The 22,438-nt window shown below is 33.3% G+C and overlaps 1 protein-coding gene across 1 annotated transcript; it reads right to left on the bottom strand.

Moving 5' to 3' along the window:
* Positions 1-9,052: 9,052 nt before the first annotated feature.
* LOC111899707 (GDSL esterase/lipase At5g55050) lies at positions 9,053-10,695 on the bottom strand. Its single transcript, XM_042901645.1, has 5 exons — positions 10,443-10,695; positions 10,225-10,361; positions 9,885-10,106; positions 9,413-9,662; positions 9,053-9,285 (listed from the first exon to the last, which is right to left on the bottom strand). Exons 1-5 carry the CDS (start codon positions 10,693-10,695, stop codon positions 9,065-9,067), a joined length of 1,083 nt encoding a protein of 360 aa, XP_042757579.1. The 3' UTR covers positions 9,053-9,064.
* Positions 10,696-22,438: the final 11,743 nt, after the last annotated feature.

The raw sequence follows: 22,438 nt of genomic DNA, 5'->3' as shown, positions 1-22,438 counted from the left end.
CTGTGGATGAGGTGGTAGGGTGAGAAATGTGAGCCTGCCGAGAAGACTGTCAGGGATTGGGTTGTCTGGAGGGATAGTCGATCTGGTTGTTTCTTTGCCAGCAGTCGATAGCTTCATGGCCGGGACAACTACATAGCTGACACATAGGGCGACGCCGACGATTGTCAGGATTTCGCTATGGACCAGAAGCATGAGAGTTATTTGAAGATGATTGGACCCGGGTAGAGGACCGTTGTGCTGCCAAGGCGGTGGAACTGGAGATAGGTGAGGCAGAGGTTGGAACAGAATTGAGAAGTGGAGCGTGGCGAGTATGTTCATGTTCAATTCGTGCCTCTTCTTGCAGAAGAAAACCAACAAGATCGTCAACAGTGATGTTATCCGACTGCATCATGAACGTTGTGGCAAAGGCGGCATAGGAGGAGTCAATTCCCGTGAGAATGTAGCTAATCAAATCTTCCTCCGAAATTGGGCGAAGATTCTCAGCGAGAGAGTCCGCAATGGACCGTTTGCATTGAATATAGTCAATCATTGAGAGCGATCCTTTTGACAGATTCTGAAGTTGGACTTTCATGGCCATGCGATGGGCCCTGGTTTGAGACTGAAAACTTTTCTCTAGAATAGTCCAAGCAATACGAGAAGTGGGGGCCCGAACGACTAAGGAGAGAGCCTGTTCAGAAAGTGTCGATTTGATCCATAAAAGGACAAATCGATCTCTTTTCTTCCAAATGGCGTATTCGGGATTGGGTTTAGGAGCAGGTGCAGCATCGTCGTCTGAATCACTGGAGAGATAAGTTCTAGTAGGTAGATTGGAATCGGAGACGAAGGATTCCAAGTCAAAGGTTTCTAGGGCAGAGGTTACTGTAGATCGCGAAAGGGGGTAGTTATCCCTGTCAAGTTTGACAGAAATTGGCGGTATCTGAAGATTGAGAGCAGGGGTTGCGGATGTGGATGTGGCATGGGCCAAGAGAGAAGCGCTAGAATTGGCCATTAGAGTGTTCGTCGGAGCAAATCACCGGAAGGTAGAGTGAGAGCAAAAGAAAAAAAAATAATCAGATGGCTCTGGATACCATACGGAGAAACTGTATGACTGTAAAAATGAATGTTTGTATTCCCTGATGGTTCTTGTACATATACAAGCTGTGTATTTATATACAGTGGAAAAGAAGGAAAAACGAGTCCTATCTATACGGCACTAAGTAACGGCACCCAAGACTAAGATACTTTGAAATCTTCTGATATCACGTGCTTATCACCACATTTGGGATTTATCAATGGAGTTCCCTGTCGTCATATTCCAATTTATCGATTGATTTGCCAATTTATAATCAAGGAAATGTAGAGGCGATAAAGGGAGAAAATGGAAGTGTAATCAATCTACCTGAGTTGGTTTATCGTCTTGTTTTTCTTTAGGAGGAAGAAGGGGTGGGAGAAGGGTGTGGGGTTGAGGGAAATGGGGTGAGGATGAAGTCGTTATACATTGACTTAATGGCTTCTTTTAAGCTCAATGCGTAGAAAGAACAACCACACAAGAAAAACTAAGCTTAAGAACGAATAGTGCAATAAAAAGAACTTGTAATGAAGTTGTAAGTAACAACATTTCTTGATATATATTGTGTTGGTATTGGACTAATTAATATGGGGTCTTGCAAACACAACAAGAATTCGGAGTATTAGGGACGACGCTTTTTGGGACGACAAAAGCAATAGCGACGACACCAGACTTGACGCGATGTATGTTGCCGCTAAAACCCCACTGTCGTCGCTATTATCGGCGTCGCTAAAGATAACCACCGGTGATCCGTCGGAGATACGCTACTTTCAATCGTGACCCTTGGTTTGGCAAATAATCCAACGGATAGGGTTTGTTCCTGTGATAAGGCATTAGAGACGACGCCTTTAGCGGCGACATGTCGCCGCTAAAGGGGGGGGATCCGTTGACTCACCCTTAGACGAAATCTGGCCCTACAATTCAAACCCAATCCAACGGTTGATAATCGCCAAAAAGTGCGCGTATGATTCCCTCCATTTTGTCACCGCAAATAGCCCCATGTTGCCGCTATTAGCGTAGCCCTTTATGTTCCAGTTCGTCTTCCCCAGACGAACCTTCCTCTCCTTTCTTTCACACCGGCGATCTGCGATTTCTGTGGCGACTCCCAACGCTCTCCACCGCTGATTGGGCTAGAAACCCTTCTCCCACCGCTGATTGTCCTCCAAAACCGAGTCCCACCGGCGGTATAACCTCCAAAGCGACTGCCACCTCCAATTCCAACGGGACCTTCGATTTCGTGCTCATATCTCCGGCAAGGTTAGTTTTTAGGACCTAATTGTGTTTGCAATTTTCTTTTAACTCACATTAACACCACCGATTTATTTGAAGTGATTTGTTTTTTTTTTCGTTCCAGCAGCTTCACCACGCTTCACCACTGTCTAGCTTTCATTTTTCCTGGCAAAAACAGGTTAGTTTGATTAGTTTCACTTGATGGAAATTGTAAAATTGTTTATATTGAAGCTATTAAATTTGTTTATTTTGAAGTGTGAAATTGTTTATGAAGCTGTGAATGTGAATGATTATTTTGAAGCTGTGAATCTGTGAAATTTGTGAAATTTATTATGAAGCTGTGAAATTGATTTTGAGTGTGAACTATGAAATTGTGAATTTGATTATTTTGATTTCTTTGGATTGATATAAACTAGAAACTGTGAAATTGTTTTTTTTTGTTTTCAATTGTTTGAATGTATGTTTCAGTTGATTAATTTGATATGTTTTGTATGAGTTGAGTAGTTTATATATATTCACTTGTTGATCATGTATGAGTTGATGAATTTATATGTGAAATTGATATATATATATATATATATATATATATATATATATATATATATATGTGAAACTATTGTATGTTCATCATGAATTTGTATGTAAAATTTAAGAATATTCATATGATTATTAGAAATATATTTTATTTTATATTAAAAAAATAAAATAAATACATCATAATAGATAATTTTTTTCTATAAGTTAACGAAGAAACATTCGTAAAAAAGGTTTTTAAAAGAAAAAGAAAAAAACCATAATAAACTAATTAAATAAATAATATCATTTAAAGTAAAATTTAATAATAAAAAAAATTAAAATTAAAACGCTACGCTAAATCTACTAAGTTATAATTAATCAAAATAGAAAAATAAAAACAAAAATAAGTTGATAAATCAAAATTGGTCAAAAAGGTTTTAAAAAGAAAAAGAAGAAGAAGAATAATAATAAACCATAATAAACTAATTAAGTAAATAACAAATATATAATATCATTTAAAGTAAAATTTAATAATAAAAAAAGTTAAAAATTAAAACGCTACGCTAAATCTACTAAGTTATAATTAATCAAAATAGAAGAATAAAAACAAAAATAAGTTGATAAATCAAAATTGGTCAAAAAGGTTTTAAAAAGAAAAAGAAGAATAATAATAATAAATCATAATAAACTAATTAAATAAATAACAAATATATAATATCATTTAAAGTAAAATTTAATAATAAAAAAATTAAAAATTAAAACGCTACGCTAAATCTACTAATTTATAATTAATCAAAATAGAAAAATAAAAACAAAAATAAGTTGATAAATCAAAATTGGTCAAAAAGGTTTTAAAAAGAAGAAGAAGAAGAAGAAGAATAAACCATAATAAACTAATTAAATAAATTACAAATATATAATATCATTTAAAGTAAAATTTAATAATAAAAAAAATTAAAAATTAAAACGCTACGCTAAATCTACTAAGTTATAATTAATCAAAATAGAAAAATAAAAACAAAAATAAGTTGATAAATCAAAATTGGTCAAAAAGGTTTTAAAAAGAAAAAGAAGAAGAATAATAATAAACCATAATAAACTAATTAAATAAATAATAAATATATAATATCATTTAAAGTAAAATTTAATAATAAAAAAAATTAAAAATTAAAACGCTACGCTAAATCTACTAATTTATAATTAATCAAAATAGAAAAATAAAACAAAAATAAGTTGACAAATCAAAATATGAAAAAAAAATGATGATATAAATAACAAATATATATACTATCGTTTAAAGTATCATGCTATAATAAAAAAATTAATTTAAGAAATATTCGGTTGTTATAAATATTCAATCCAAGTTCTACTTCTTGTAGAGTAAACACTAAAACCTAACTTATGTTTCAGTTGCAACATGTCTATTGATAAAACGTGGACTACTATTGAAAACCGTAACTCTACCTTGTTCCAACAAGGACTTGAATCTTTTCTCGAGAGATCCAAACCACATGTCGATAACAAATGTCAAACTAGATGCCCGTGTAACAAATGCAATGTCAATAAATTTATACTACTAGCCATAATGAAATTCCATATACTTCAACATGGTTTTAGTCCACATTATATTATATGGAAGTATCACGGCGAAAATACAACTCACCCGGTTGTCGAAGACATACCGCGTAGTAACGAGATGGCCGATGTTATTGATGATGTTATGGGAGGTGTGATTGAAAATGATACTAACTGCAACGAAGGGAACCTAGATACAGACGGTAAAGGTGTTGATGTTGGATTTCAAAAGCTGTTAGAGGAAGTCAAATTCAAATTATATCCTGGATGTTCGTTTTCGTCCCTTGACTTTTTAGCAAAGCTGATGCATATCAAGGTGATCAATAAATGGACTGATAGTTCATTCGATCAGCTTCTTGAGTTGTTGCAAACTGCATTTCCTGAAGGAAACAGGGTCCCCCCGTCTTGTGGGTACTAGTCTGATGAATGATAAGTCTAAAGACACATCAAATGCTCGGTTTGAATTGGTCCAAAAAGAGCATATTCTTTGAACTTGAGTATTGGTCTTCTCTGGAGCTGAAGCACAACTTCCATCTTATGCATGTTGAAAAAAATGTGGGTGAGAGTCTTGTGGGTACTTCTCTGATGAATGATAAGTCTAAAGACACATCAAATGCTCGGGCGGACTTGACAAAACTGAACATTCGGAAAAATCTATGGTTGAAAAAGAATGGAAACAAGTTCCATAAACCCCATCCACCTTACTCGTTCACGAAACCTGACCGCATTCGTTTTTGTAAGTTTATAAGAAATGTGAAACTGCCAGATGAGTTTGGATCTAACATCGGTAAGAAAGTGAATGAAACCAATACTAACATTATTGGGTTGAAATCTCATGATTATCACATTCTTATGCAACGTTTGTTACCCATTGGAGTTAAAGGTCTTTTGGGGAAAGGTGTTTATACACCAATAATAGAGCTTTGTATGTTTTTTAAGCAACTTTGCTCAAGAACATTGTCGGTGAAGGATATGAAAGAAGCGAAACCAGCCATTATTAAAATATTGTGCAAATTAGAAGTGATCTATCCTCCTGCGTTTTTTGACATTATGGTTCATTTAGTTTTGCATTTACCTGATGAAGCAATTTCTGGAGGCCTAGTATGTATGAGATGGATGTATCCCTTTGAAAGGTATATGAAAAAACTAAAAAACTATGTCAGAAACAAGGCGAGGCCGGAAGGTTCTATAGTTGAGGGTTATGTCGCTGAAGAGGCATTATCATTTTGTTCGATGTACCTTGAAGATTTTGAGACTCGATTCAATCGCCTTGAAAGAAACGAGGATGTTATCATAGAAGAAACAAAGTTATGGGTGTTTCAGTCTAAGTGTCGACCAACTAGCGGAAGGAAAATGAAAAATCTCAGTCTAGAGGAGAGAAAACGTCTACATTGGTTTGTGCTTGATAATTGTGAGGAAGTCAGAAAGTATATTGCGTAAGTGTTCTTATCTTTTAATTCGTTACAAGTGGTTCGATACTGCAGGAGTTAAATCTGATAATAATTTCACCAGTATCGACCCACAACGCGAATTGAGCAGCGAAGATCAACTCATATTTGCTACGCAGGCCAAGCAAGTATTTTACATCCAAGAACCTTCTCCAAGTGACGAAAATGACACCCAACGGTGAGTTGTTGAAAATGTTAATCATAGAAGAATTTGGGATCTACCGATGAATGATGTTGATCATGATCCCATTGAAAATGTCGACAATGATTCAACCGATGTCGTTCTTAGTAATGCTTCTTCTAATTTCACTCTCTCAATTGACTTTAGCCAGTACTTTCAAAATTCTCAATCGATTGAAGATGATATTGAAGTTGACCCACCAACGAGTATCATCAATAATGTGCCTGATTGCGAGACTGATTATGATGAGGAAGATTCTGATTATGATAGTGATGTATCGGCAGACACTGAAGTGTATGGGGGCGAGAATGATTAAAAAAATCTTTTTACATTTAATTAGTAAAATAAGGTTTGTATTTGTTGTAGTCATATATATATATATATATATATATATATATATATATATATATATATATATATATTCATATTGTGTTATAATTTTTCAGGATGTCATTTTTTTGGATTGCATTGCTCCATCTCATGGCTGCTGTGATGGGTCATGGAGGCGACGGTGGTGACAAGCCACCACATCTGTTCGTTGGGGGTTTTGGTGATCACCAAAACGATGGTAATTAAAATCTATTCTAATTCATTGTATTTCACATTGTATGTATATAAAAAATTATTCTGACTAATATTTTTTTTATGCAGTGGTGCCTCCGAAACGAAGAGGCATGGCGGTAAATAAAAAAATGCACAAACTCTATAAAGCTAACGGTAAACGGCCTCTTAAGATAGTATTTGACGTAAATAATAACATGCCGATTGGGGAGGTGTATGAATGTTTTATTCGGGAGGTTGGGAGCTATATGTGGCGGGACATCGGTTTTGATAAAGACACATGGACAGAGGTTTCTGAAGCCGAAAGGGTTGGAATGTTGCAATATCTTTCGGTAAATTATTTATAAAGTTATATATTTAATATTTTTAATTTTGATTTATTTTTAATTTCTCTATTTTTTGTAGAGATGGTTTGATTTTGACGCGATTACAAATCATCCCATGGCTTCAACTTATTGGGCATCACTGAATAATCGGATATGTGCGCGGTATAGAGGCCGCAAAAATATTGCAAAAAACCGTTTTGTTGATTTTGCAGGGAATGTGGAGGCAGCAAGGGCTCAAGCCCCTAGGGGTATGGATCAGCAGCGTTGGAATGCTGCTATTGACCATTTCTTAACAGAAAAACATCAAAAACAATCCGCTGGAAACAAAGAATGCCGGAAGAAGCAAGTAGTGAAGAATCGTGGAGGGACGTGCAGCTACGGTAGTGCTTGTTTCAAGAAAGTAAGTTACAATAATGTTTATTCAGTTATAACATATTTTTTAATGTTTATTCAACTATAACATATTTTGTAATGTTAAACATAATTTGAATAGACTTGAAGTATTTCATCGTGCGCATGTAAATAAAAGAGGGGAATTTGTTGATCCATTGGTTGAAGAGCAATATGTAAGTTATTATTACTTAAAAATGAAGTAGATTGTTGAATTTTTTTTGTTAGTTTTAACGTATATTAACAATCTTTGTGAAATACAGAATGCCTTAGTTGCTGAGGTTGCTCTACAGACTCATCACATAGCCGACTCTGGTGGTGATCCAAACACCATTGATTGGATCGCAATATTTGAGAAGGTGTTGGGTACTCGAAGGGGGCATGTGAGAGGCATTGGGCCTAAAGCTTCTTCAGCTGCTGGTACAAGTGCTTCATCCCAATGGCAGTCACAGTCACAAGCATCGCAACCAACACAGGTACTTGTTAAATTCTTAAAAAAATTGGTTGCTTTGTTATATTGTTAAGAACTTAATGTATTTGTAGTAATTTTTGGTAGCTCGGTAGTTTCTTAAATTGTTATAGACTTAATTGATTTGGTGCTTTGATGGTTTGATAGTTTGTTGAATTGTTCATAACTTATTTGTTTGTGACTTAATTGTAGGATGTTGATGTGAATGCTTTTCTTCAAAACCAGGCATTTGTGACGGCCATTGGAGACATTATTCGCTCGTTTAAAAACCAAGTCAACGAGAAAAACAACGATGGGGAGGACGGTGACAACTAGTATTTCTTGTTTTATGATATGGAGGATGTTATTTTTGATTTGGAAAATAGTTTATGTATGATATATATATATATATATATATATATATATATATATATATATATATATATATATATATATATATATATATATTAAACGTTTATTTGAGATTTATTAGATATGGTATGTTTGATGTTTGTTTGGAAAATAGTTTATGGAATATGGTATTTTTGATGTTTTTATATAATATGGTATGTATTTATATATGTATTTTTATCAAAACAGCATTTTATAATATATATATATATATATATATATATATATATATATATATATATATATATATATATATATATATAAATTAATATTATAAAAAATAAGTTTTTCTCAATAAAAAAAAAAACCATTAGCAGCGACGTCTTTAGAGACGACTACTGTCAAGTGTGACAACGTGACCTCCGGCGAGTATTGCCGGAAAAATCCTACCGGTGGCCGGAATATTAATAGGGACGACACTATTTGAGACAGCATTGGTGTATTAGGGACGACAATTATTAGCGACGTCAGTATTAGAGACGACATGGACTATTAGCTACGAGGTAATTGCGGCGACGCATTAGCGACGATATGTCGTCGCTAATAGCATTAGCGACGGCAAAGATGATCAATTGCGACGACTTTTGTGGCCGCTAAAGGTTAGTATTTTTGTAGTGAAAAGTTAATGTGACATAATTGAACGTCCAATGATATTATATAATGATACGGATGATTTAAGAATGATGGAGAGACATAAAAGTAGATGGGCAAATGTAGATAAATGCATATGTGATCTTTTAAACGCAGTCTAGCATTTTCATTAATAAAAGACAAATAACTTATAAGTTATTAAAATCTCTCTATCGTCTTATACAAACGTTAAGACGAGACTACTTATTCGTGCATATGATCATATTTTGTATGATCGAATTAAAAAACATGTTGCAACAAATTAAATGTAACATCAACCACAAAAACTAACAAAACAAATCAGTATGCTGCTAACTGAGCGAAGTTAATCGGGGTCACAAATTGTGGTCCACCATTATATAAAGTTACGGCTGCAAGCTTGGAAGCATATTGTGTCGGATGGAACAAATCCCAAAAGAGGTAGTTGTTGCGGCTTGAGCATAAATTTGCTTTCGGAGTACAAGGCTTTTCTGCATTTAACCACCCTTCCCCACAACACGCTCTGTCCACATACGTAAAATCTGACAAAAAAAAAAAAAAAAAAGAAAGAAAGAAAGAAACGAAATTAGTAACATATACTATCAACCGCTAAATGTGAAAAGTCAAAAGAGCAAAGTATGTCGTAAAGAGTTTGGTATATGTACTTACTGAACAGCTGTGGGAAATTGATGACGTTAATCGTCATTTCATATGAATTCCCGAGTGAATACTTCATGCCTGATAGTTTACAAGATAGTTTCTTCAAGAGAGCATCGAGCGATGAGTGAAAAGCCCGAGCAAAAGTGTTTTCTATCTCAAAACATCCCCCGGTAACATTAAAAATTCTTTGTGACGGACAACATCCAATTGGTGGCACACTTATGATCCCGAACTTCCTTGCTCCAAGGTTGTACAAAGACTTCAATGATTCCAACATTGTTTTAGTTTGGCTTCGTGATAATTAGTATATAGTAAAAACTTAACAAATCACAATATTACATAAAACATGGCATTTTGTGACACAAAGTTCCATCTTAAAACCCCAATATGGCACCTTTTGCGACACAGGTTGTATAAAACAATTTTCACCACACATGTTAATTTGAACTTTGTGGTGGTGACACGTATGCAAAATATGTACCTCAATGTGACACTCATATGCCGTCATTAAAGAAGCAATGAAAATAGTAGGATCAACAGTGCTCCTGTTTTCAAAATAGCCAAAAATGTCATTGCTCCCGACACTAATGGCGAATACGGATGTTGCAAGTATGTTTTTTGTAGCTCCTCGTCCCTTTACCAATGTTAGATTGCCACGTACTGTCTTGAACTGCTTAATTTGCTCAGACATCGATACAACATTCTGCTCACGTTTTAACCATATTAGGAATGACCAAAAGCAAAAGATACAACAGAATATATATATATGAGGTCACATGACCGCATAATTAAACAAGGGGCAGCCATACACTGAGACTTACCAAGTGTTTCCCTGTTACATCCAGAAGACCAGATGCTCCTGATGCGAAATTTACACCTCTAAACATTCGCTTTCTAAGACCCGCTTTCAGGAGAAACAAGTATGGCTGTGGGCTTCTTTTTTGTCCCATTAGCTTTGCTGAAATCAATGAAAAAAATAATACTTATATCAGTAAAATTTAACTCTAACTACATTTGGTGATAATTTGATCGTACTAACACAAATAATCTGCACTGTTGAAACCGTTGCTGAAACGTCCTGTTGGTCTAGAATTAGGAAAATCAATCCCATTGTAAGGAAAATTAGCTCGTATTTTGGTTTTTGGCAAGAAAGAGTTTGTTCCCACATCAGCAGTTGAATCACCAAATATGAAAATGGCAGGCGTAGTGAAATTAACAGTTATAATGGCGCTGGAAACTTGTGAAACCGTGAAAAAAGTACCCACCAGAAGATAGAAAAAAACCAAGCACATTTTTCCCATCAGAATGTTTATGTAATAGGAATTTTTTTTATTCTTGATAGTGAATATTGAGTTATATATGAAGAATATAAATATTTGTTAACAAGTGAATAAAAATATATATAGGGTTTCGGATTGAATATTAGACAAAACATGAGTGAGTCAAGTACATTGAAGTAATCCATGAAGTTCTACAAGAAGTCTATGTTGAGTAGGACGGATCTTTCGAACTATGGCTTGATTTAAACTTTTTATTTTGACACTGTTGTCTCTTATAGCTAAAAATATTCCATGAACACAAAAGGATGAAATAAATTAATAATCAACTTAGATTGTGCATTATGTACAATACTTGCCGTCCATGTCACAAAGTTAACAATGTATGTTTTCAGATTTTGGAAACATATTATTGAATTTCGGAGTTTGGAAAATTATATGTTTGATTTGTTAAAGTTAAAGCTAACTTTAATTTCTTAGTCAAATGAACAAGCGATAAATGCATGATTTGTTGATAATTAGATGTGTTTTTTAGTATGCTATATATGCTAGCTATGCGCCATTGGTCTAAAATATACGGTTATATAAATCTTTTGGCTGTAACCGACTTTTTGTAGGAATCATGTCGTGATCAGTTGTATGGTAGCAGTGGTGCACAAACAACATAAAGAAACTGAGCATGTATGGAACTTTTTGTTCAATGTTGTCAACCGACGAATTTCATTCATTAACGACTTGTAATTAATTCCTTGAAAGAAGGCAGCAAACTTAACCAGGAATAGAAATCAAAGATCCATGCTAAGAAGAACCCACGATAGCATGCAACCGAAGTTTAAGTCACCACCATTGCGCTTATCACCAGCATCCCCAATATATAAAAGTGTCTAAACCTCTATATATATATATATATATATATATATATATATATATATATATATATATATATATATATATATATATATATATATATATATATATATATATATATATATATATATATATATATATATATATATATATATATATATATATATATATACACACACACGAACCGATTTGCACTAATAGTGATGCATGAAAACAAGATCAAATTCTGATCAAAAACCTGGATCCCTATCAAATATGGGCTTCACCATAGCCGTCGGTCTTAATTCCTATCCAACGGTACAAAATTATTACCGGCAACAGAAATAGCGGCTACCCCGTCACCACTAATATCCTAAAAAATGTTGACCGCAAAAACTTCCTTCCATTTACCATCGAGTGTCGCCGATATTGCTCCATGTCGCCGCTATTACCTTCGCTGATAATGGCTTAAGTCGATTTCATCCCCTTGTCGACGTTCTGCTTTCTCACTATCACTCCCACTTCTCTTCTTCGGCGATTACGACTCCACTCTGACCCTTTGGAAAGCTTAAGGTCGTTCACCAGCCGATTACCACCTCTGACTGACAGGAACACCACTAGGGTTTTTATACCGACAATTTTGGGGTGTTTACCGGCGATTAGGTGTGTTTTCAGCGACCCTTCGACCATAAAATCGCTGATGGTAAGTAATTTCTCGTCCTTTCTGTCGGTTTTTCTCCTCTGAAGTGTGTCCACTCTAAGATAATTTTTTTTGTGATCAAGAAATCCACAAACAACCATTGTTGTTGCTGCTTCGACGAGGCCATCGCCATTGTAGATTTTTTCGGCGAAAACACCAACACAGGTAGTGCTTCTTATTTCGATTTCAGGTTAGTGATTCTCTTTGGTATGCAAATAGATGGTATTTGGCATTCAAACAGATGATATTTGAACTAAAACTGTAAAACAGATGGTATGCAAACTTTTAGAGCTAAAATAATTATAGAATTATTTTGGTCATATTCAAGGTTATGATAAGAAATCTAATGATTATTGCATGAATTTAACGGTATACAAACATATAGTATTTGGTATGCAAATTTGTTTAATCCAACAATTTATATGTTTATTAGTGCATTTTGTTTATGTTTATGTGTATTTGGTATGCAATCATGTATGTTTGTATAAATGTATGCATATGTGTATTTGTATGTATTGTATATATGTGTATATGTATGATGGATGTATGTGTATTGTGTATATGTATATTTGTATGCAATCAAAAATTTATGTGTGAATAATGTATGTATATGTAGATTTGTATATATTGTATATGTGTGTGTAGGTATGATGGATGTATGTGTATTTGTGTGCAATAAGAATGTATTCTTAATTTTTTATGACTTAATTAGGTAAGCCTCAAAACTACAATGCTATAATTAAAAAAAAGTAGGATGCTATAAATCGTAATGTCATTTAATGTTATAATTAAAAAAAATAAAAAGTAGGATTCTATAATTCATTTCGTCATGTAAAGCATAATGTATAATTGATATGGCTCTTGTTTTTGTACACCACGGCTACTGTTATGGGTCGTGGACATGGGGGTGATGGAGCTGAGGACCCACCTTTCCTAGGCAGTAGAGATGCTGACATCATGAACATGATGGTAAGTCTTACTATGAATTTCTATTTAGTTATTATGAAATACCGTTTCTAATAATTTTAATTATATTTGTAGTTGTGCCACACAGGAGAGTCTGAGGAAAACCAAAAAACCTTAAGCTCGAAAGAGCGCTGTTACATAATAAGGGCAAACTAATTGACATGGAGTATGATAGGGATATGAAATATGATCTCTTATGAGAGTCGAATGACATGTTTGCACGTGAATTTGGGAAAATAATGTGGCAGATGGTCCCTTTTGATAAATGGACATGGAAAAAAGTTTCACCCGCGATAAAGGACAAGGTAAAACAACATTTAGGGGTAAATTATTTATATAAGAATATTTTATATGGTTAATTATTATTGGTTTTTACTTGGCTAACTTTTTTTGTAGACAAAATTTGATTTGGATGGGATGTCCCAGCATCCAAACACTACTATGCTATTAAAGAGTTTTGAAGCGGTTTTGTTAAAAGGTTATCGAGAGCGTAAAGTTGATGCAAAAGAATAATTTTTGCAAGTTGGAGGGTATGAGGATATCCAAAGAGCACTGGCCAACCCCCCACATGATATAGTGGTTGATAATTGGAGGAAACAGTTGAGTATTTCCAAACGGCTGAACACTAGCTGCTTCAGAAAGAAACAAAAAAATCCATGAAATGCAAACGACCGTGAACCGTGGGGGTCAAGCTCATATAGAAGTACTTGCTATAAGAATGTAACATACGATATCTGTAATTATTTTTTTAAAATATAATCTAGTTTTTAATGTTAAACAGAACCTGAAGAAAATGAAAACGTTTCGCAAGGCTCATATCGATATGAATGATGTATTTGTTAGTGTTGAGGCAGAACAACAATACGTAAATATTTAATTATAATTTTCTCATATAAATAAGTGTTTATTTATATTTAATTGTTAATCACTTTTGGAGAAAACAAAATCGATAGTGGAAGGGATCTTAGAACAAACGCAATGGCCAGAAGATGAAAGAGAGTTAACACCTTAAGAAAGAGCTACTTTTGAGAGAGTATTAGGTGAACGACGTTGCCATATCAGAGACATCGGCCGAAAACCTTATGCTATCTATGGCTGGCAATTCTCGACACGACCCGCAACACGACCCGCAACACAACACGAAATAAATGGGTTTGGGTTGAGTTTTTCAACCCGCCAACCCGTTTATACTTTTAATAATATATATATATATATATATATATATATATATATATATATATATATATATATATATATATATATATATATATATATATATATAGATTATTTTTAAATGTATTTATGTATCAAGTATCAATATTTAATAAGTATTATCTATGTTTGTATTAATGTTTAGTTTGAACATGTTTCTATGAATGTTTTTAATTCTCATTTGGATGGTTAATACTTACTAGTTAAGTGTCTAAAATTCGGATATGTTTGCATCAACCATCAAGAATTTATTCATGTTTAATTGACAATTTTGTTTATGGAATCTGACCCACGAACCCGCCAACCTGTGAACTCGTATAAACAAATGGGTTGGTGGGTCATATATGGGTTTATGTTCCAAACTCGCCAACCCGTGACCTATATATTTAAATGGGTTGTGTTTGGGTTGACATATTTTGACCCGCCAACCCGCGACACGTCAACCCGAACACGACACGATTGTCAGGCCTACTGCTATCCCACTGATTCCACAGCCATCGTAGCGACCATCATAGTCATCACAACCATCACAGGTAAAACAAGATTATTTAATTTCAATAAATGCATGTTGATTTGGTAATTTTGGTTAGTGGTAATTATATGCTAAAAGCGTTGCTAATTGGTTTTTTGTCCCAAATGCAAGAAATATCAATGTACTTTGGTTTTTTGGCATCAATAAATGCATGTTGATTTGGTAATTGTGTTTTTCTCCCAAGTGCAACAAATACCAATGTACTTCTAGTATTTCTTGTATTTAAGTGTAACAAATAGCAATGTGCTTTGGTATTTCTTGTATTTAAGGTTCTTTAGCACAAAAATAGTAGATTATTTAATTTTAAAGTCTCATGTATCTATATAATGATCATTAAATGCATGTTGATTTAGTAATTATGTTTGTAATTGTGTTAATGTTTTAAGTGCATAAAATAGAAATGTACTTTGATATTTTGTCGATATTTAAAAATAGCAATGTACATTGACATCAATAAATGCATGTTGATTTGGTAATTGTGTTTGTAATTCCGTTTATGTGTTAAGTGCAAGAAATAATAATGTACTTTAGTAGTTTTTTGTTTACATTTGATAATTTAACTTATAAGTTTATATATATATATATATATATATATATATATATATATATATATATATATATATTGTTATTTATTATGTAGTTGTAATATCTTCGGGTAATGCTCAACGACCCAACGTGTATGGATGAGCTTTATGCATTTTTTTAATCGGGGAAAGTTCAAGGAGGAAACGAGAGGAACGTATGTAATGGTTCGTCAGATAATTAGTTTGTGTTTTGTATGTTAGACTTGTTGTGACACTTTGGTACTAGCTTGTTGTAATTATAAAACTTTGGTTGTTTATTTTGGTATGAAATTAATTATATATAACGTCATTACACTATTTTATACCTAATTCGATATTATGTATTTTTTTGTGCATTTAATGTCATTATGTATCTTTTTTTTTTTGCACCAAAACCGTTGATTAAAAAAAATTGAAAAAATGAAAAATGTTATTACTGACGACACTATTACCGGCAACATGAGCATTAGTAGCGACACAGGGTGTTACCGGCGACATTTTGATCAATAATGACAAAGCAGTAGCAGCGACTTTTTACCAGTGACGTGTCGTTTGTCGCCGCTATTACCTTTACCGTCGACTTTTCTACTCTTTAGCGGCGACTTTTGTTGCTGCTAATTCCCTTTTTTCTTGTAGTGGATATTTTGGTCGGTAAACAATGACTAATGAAGTTCGTTTAAACTTTTTTTTGTAGATCCAAGACCATGTGATGTAGGGGTGCTCGCGATTCAGTTTTAATTTACTGTTTTTTATTTACTGTTTTGGTAGTTTTGACAACTTTAATAATTTAGTTTTTTTTAACAATTTTTGGCAGTTTTGACAGCTTCAATATTGCTGTTTTTGTTAGTTTTTTGGCAGATTTTTTGTTGTTGTAACAATATAGTAGGTTTTTTTAACAATCTAATGGACTCGACTAAAATGGGTCTAAACCCAACCCGTGAAACCAAACCGGAACCAACTCGTTAGTAACGGTTTGGTTTTGTTTGGTTATAATTTTTAAATAGTTCGACTTCGGTTTTTTCTTGAAAAAAACCGTAACTAACGGTTTGGCTTCAGTTTGAGCTAATAACCGAAAAAACTGGACCATGAACACCCTAATGTGATGTTTCTTTTTTTCTACTTTATTCGTTTAACCTGACGACGACATGATTTAAATCATTGTATGATGAAAAAGTATCTACAAATGAGATATAATAAAATTTGAATCATTTTTATCTATAAATATATGTAAAATTGATTATAAATCGGTCATCACTTTATTTTCAAAATGTTTCTAATGTTTTTATCATGTTACTTTAACCAAAATTAACAATATATATTCAGTGATACATTATATAGATAAGGAAATACAGGTACTCGCAGCCTTTAGGTTTAGGTAATCGTCAGATTTCCAAAGCCGACAGGCCTTCACGCCCCGACCCTCAAATGCGGGGTTCACTGAGCAAAGGAGTCGGCAGATGTTACATTTTTTTAGACTCCACCTTCGCGAAACTACTAAAGAGAAGGCTAACAGTCTTTAGCGCAGCTTATTAGGGATTTCCCAACGGAAAGGCTTTGTCGAACCCTCCTACGTTAACCTACCTTCTTGCCAGCGAAATAAAATTTGAGGTCGCACATTCAATGACTGCTCTAGAGCCGACTTATTCGGGCATTTCCAACGCTGTGAATAGAAAGAGATTTTTACCCTTCTCTCTCCCCCATATCTGTCTGTTTCGACCAAGCGAATAAAGTCGGTGGCTGCTACTCTACTATATAAGTACCGTGCGTGAGGAAAGGATCTATAAATGACCTAAAACCATAAATAAATGAGAAAATAAAACACACTAATAATAAAAAAAATTATTTCTATGAAGCATATTATTTCAAATCATTTATTCGCACAACACATACATACATTGATGGTGATCAAATATTTTATCCATCTATAAATTTTACAATTTGATAACTTAAATTTTTATAAACAAGACACAAACTTATATTGTTTACCGGATATACACACTACAAGAAACAACAGCATTAGAGGCAACCTCTGTTAGAAATTCGGGATAATAGAAGGCTTGGAAATTCTGAGAATCGTGTGTACACTTTCAGATTAAAGTATTTGGGTGGTACTCCCAACATTTAATCGGATCCGACTCAGAAGAGTTTCAAGAACAAAGAATATGAAGTTATGATTTTCGTAATTGTTGTTGTACCAGGAAAATTATGACCAAAATGATTAAATACTTCCTTTGTCTGAAAACTGTCAAGACAGTTTTCTTTGTCAAAAAACTACTCAACCTGTCAAAAACAGTTTATAATAGTCATAAACTGTCAATAAAACTGGATTATTAATAAGGGTCAAAATGAAGTCAAAATCGGGTTCATTTACAAAAAAATCAAATTTCTAATGCATTTTTTATATAACAGTCATCTCTGTCCCTTGGACCCCGCCAGGGGCTGCCGCCCGTTGGACCCCGCTCCCAGGGGCGCTGCCCCGGGCACCCGTTCGTTTAGGGGCTTCGCCTTTAAATGATAGTTTACTTTGAATATTGAATGAACTTAAACAAGTGTGCACTCAGCACCGTCCTTACTTGTTTAATATTCATCAAGATTGATTTTTGGTCAACAAGTCAATCTATTACACTTAAATACACATTGATGATACAAAATCACCAACAACCTCTTTTTGTTGTTGCCGCTAAAGGTCTGGTCGCTACAAAAGGCGTCACCCCTAATGCTCAATTCATCAACCTATGTGTTTTAGTCGAGATCCTAGTCATTCAATATATACGCCGATCTAATGGTTACCACACATTTTCATACAACATAAATAAAGTGACGCCTTTAGACATGACTATTGGATTTGGTGTCTAAGCCCATAACTATAACTGGGATGTACTTAACCCGATTGTAGGATGGTCCTTTTTAGGTTGCCTTCACCAGTGCAATTTGATAGGATGGATTTTGAGAATAAGGTTATTTATGGTTTATTAATATATTACAAGTATAATTTATTAATACGAAATCATATTATCTAATTAGTATTGATCAAGAATTAATTTGGAATTAATTTTGTGGTCAAAAGAGACTAATTAAATATATGGGGATTGATTATGTAAATAATTGATTCTTGTAGTGTGGGCCAATGATCCATGATTATGTAGATGGGCTAAACTAATCCATGGATAGTCCATGGAGGTTAAATCCATGGAGCATGAGAATGTGGAAAGTCATGGGTCATTAGGGTTTACAAAGTGTAAGTCTTGCATGTGCAACACTATAAATAAAACCCTCATGAGCCAAAATCGGTTACACCAGCTTCTTGAGATAAGTAACTTATTCTCTCAAGCCTCCTCTTGCATTTTGGAGTTTGTGAACCAATAGAGGCATCACACTTGAGGCGCTAAAACTTTCAAAGGTCAAGAACTCTACCCTACTCATGAGGTAAGCATCCAAACTAAGTTTATATTGTATAGCTTTAATTGTATGCTAGCTAGGGAGAATGCTTTGGAAATATTGAAAATGCTTGTATAATTAGAGAGATACATAGATCCAAAGCATTTAGGGTTGCATGTGCACCATAGGAGTGTTATAGTGCTCAAAAACCAACAATGACGACCTGCTAACGCCCCAAAAATAAGACCAAGAAACTCTCCCCCCAGAATTCGTTGTCACCACTAAAGGGTTTTAATTGTCACTGCTAAAGCCTTAAACCATACAAGGCTTTGTCCCTACTCTTTTTTTGTTTACGCGAATACAAAATCTCCCCTCTTGTTTTAACTTGCTAGCGATGAGGAACCTCCTAGACACTGAAACTTCCTTGCTGCCGACAACGAGAAATCATCCACCAAGAACGACCGCCTCCGGTGGCCTTCATCTCTGCTAGAAAACACCGAGCAGGCAACGAATTTATGTGGTAAAACGCCACCCACCGCCACCGCCGCGACCTGCAACTTCATCTTCTTCTCCACTACATGACATACATTCCTTCATGGATTTAGGGTTAACCCTTCATTAATGTTGAGTTGTTTTCTTCACCGTGGATCTCGAATTTTGTGTGCTTGTAAGACACATCTTGCCATTATAGTTCGCTTATTATTGACAAGGTTTTCGGTACTTAGTTATTAAGGACTTAATGATATTATAATGTATCTAGGAAATTTAATGAGTTAATCATGTAATCTCTAAATTGTTTCCAATTATGAATTAAATGTTAAGTACTTAATGAATTTATGTTATAAATGATGCGTTTGATACTTTAAGTACTTAATGAATTTATGCTACATATGATGTGATTGATGCTATTATGATATGGTGTATCTAGGGATAGTATCGACTAAATAGCATTGTTTTAACGTTTTAATTACAATGAGATAAGTCTTTTTTTTGCTTTGGCTTAATAGTTAAAGAATTACATTTATATAGGACCTAATTACATTTACGCTACATGTGAATGTGATATGATGTTTTTTGTTTTAGCTATATGCATTTGTGCTATGATGTGTTTGATGACTTACTTAAATAAGCCTTAAATTATAACAACTTAATTAGATAAACAAATATTCCCAAATAAACAAATAACATATCAAATATAATATTTGAGTTTCACTTAAAAATTAAAACAACATATTATTTAGGGATAATTACAATATATATATATATATATATATATATATATATATATATATATATATATATATATATATATATATATAGGGTCTGGATTCGGTGAGGACTATGAGAACAAATAACAACAAATCAAGCTCATTAAAGTCATTTTTGTCAGAAAACAAAATCAGCAAGGGCTGGGTCTGGGCATTGAGTTGGCTGAAAACATATGTATTGGAGTGGGCTACAAGTTACTTCAAATATCATTGTCTTCATCTTCACAAAGCTCTTAATCAAGGAAAGAAGTTGATTCTAAATTCAACTAATAATCTGAACATTTTGATTCGATCAGGTGTATTTTAATTCGATATAACAAATTTTAATCCATTGATTGCATTTGAAAAGTTAATTCATTATCTTTTTCTGGCTTTTGTCTTTTCACTAAAATCGATTTTTAAATTTAGGTTAATTCGATTAACGCGCAACTTTGTGTTTTTCTCAAAATCATGTTACTTCATATTGATGTTTTGTGTGATTCAATGCAATTGTTTCATGGAAAACATGATTTAAATTTTGACTATTTCATGTACTCATGTTTTTTTATTTTTAGGTTAAAAAAACAAATTTTCCGATCTGAATATGATGTTCATCATATTAATAATATTAATCTAATAAAACTAGTTTATTTTATATGGATCTATATATTTGCAAGAAATTTAGCGAAAAAATTAAGTTATAAAAGGGTTACCAACTTATATTTGATGATGCCTTACAAGTGATTGATGAAATGCCTAAAAGAGTTCAAAATTTTTATAGTCGTGTTTGTATTTTCCCGACTCAAATTGGTGTTTAGTGGGTGTCTTTTGGGTGTGTTTTCTTTCAATGGCATGTAAATATACATGTTTCATGATGATGTTGTTTGTGATCTTATTGATGGCTTGATGATTCAACATGCTCCGCAGTCATGCTCCTATGTACTAAAATTTATGTTTGGTGGCTTCTTGATGTCTATATAACTTTGTTTGTGGTGACCTCCTTTTAGTTCTATAGTTGGCTCTTTGAAGATACTATCTCATAGATCATGATCGAGGGAATATGCTTTGTCTTAGGTTCATCATATTAGCGTTAACTGTCATCATTGATGACTTTGGTATCTCAATATACACTACAAGCTCGGTTCCTACTGTTGATTTTCTATTAAAAATGAGATTACATTAGTTATGGTGGGTTAATTGTGGTGAAATTTCCAAAATTCATTGTGATTTCTGCTACTAAAGGTGCTCTACTAATCGTCATTTTGGATTACAGTTATATGTTATAACTTGTGGGGACACGTTTACAAGGTTTTCAAGATGCCTAATCTTCATCAAATTGCTTCATAAGTGCAAGGTTTCTCAAGGTTTTTTAGGCAACCTTGTTGTTAATCTTAGGTTAGGTATTTTTATGGTTCAAAGTTTCTTAGTTTATTACATGTTTAAATCATTTTATTGGTGGAACTACAACACTATATAGTTTTGGATCAAAAAAATTTAAAATCATAATATGTTGAATTACATAATTGATTTGTTATATTGTTTGGGATTATATAAAATCATTTTTTGTTTATCATGTCATTTGTAACATTGGATCATAAAACTTTTGGATAATAATTTTTTTTGGAGCATAAATTGTTCGAATTTGATCATTGTAGAGTTTAAGATCATCACATATTCGTTGATTTAAAATTGGAGCATTGTAATGTTTTGGATCACAAAATCTTTATATCATAGCAGCTTGGATCATAATAATTATTTATTTTTATTATATTATTTGTAACATTAGATCATAAATATTTGGATATTATTCTTATGAATCGTCTTAATGTCATAGTTTTAAACATTTGAAAGGACAATATTCCATAAGAAAATGTTTTGGATCAAGCAAGTATGGTTTATGTCATCCTTTTAAGTTATGGATCATATAACAGTTAGATTATATCCTAAAAATAATATTTTGGATCATGACATGATTCATAGAATCATGATCTAGATAAATGATCCATAATGTTTATTTTTGATACACATTCTCTTAGTTTATCAGAAGTTTGAATCATTTTATTGTTGGAATTGAAGCATTTCAGTTTTGGATCAAAATATTTTGGAATTGATTTGTTACATTGTTTGGGATTAGATAAAATCATTTATTTGTTTATCACCTTATTTGTAGTGTTGGATCATAAAATATTTGGATTCTAAAACTTTTGGATGATAATTTTTTTAGGAGCATAAAATGTTCGAACTGGATCATTATAAAGTTTTAGACCATTACATATTTGTAGATTTAAAATTGGAGCATTTTAATGTTTTGAAT

The sequence above is a fragment of the Lactuca sativa genome, chromosome 4 (genome assembly GCF_002870075.4).
Source record: "Lactuca sativa cultivar Salinas chromosome 4, Lsat_Salinas_v11, whole genome shotgun sequence".
In the NCBI taxonomy this organism is placed as follows: Eukaryota; Viridiplantae; Streptophyta; class Magnoliopsida; order Asterales; family Asteraceae; genus Lactuca; species Lactuca sativa.
Note: the sequence above shows the minus strand (reverse complement) of the source record. Positions and strands in the feature narration are given on the sequence as shown.

What these genes read in the sequence shown, in the direction of transcription:
- LOC111899707 (XM_042901645.1), bottom strand. Translation starts at nt 10,695, where the DNA reads ATGTGCTTGGTTTTTTTCTATCTTCTGGTGGGTACTTTTTTCACGGTT. An exon ending in CAACAGTGCAGATTATTTGT is followed by an intron (nt 10,362 to 10,442) that starts GTTAGTACGATC and finishes CATTGATTTCAG; the next exon opens with CAAAGCTAATGGGACAAAAA. An exon ending in ATGTAACAGGGAAACACTTG is followed by an intron (nt 10,107 to 10,224) that starts GTAAGTCTCAGT and finishes AAACGTGAGCAG; the next exon opens with AATGTTGTATCGATGTCTGA.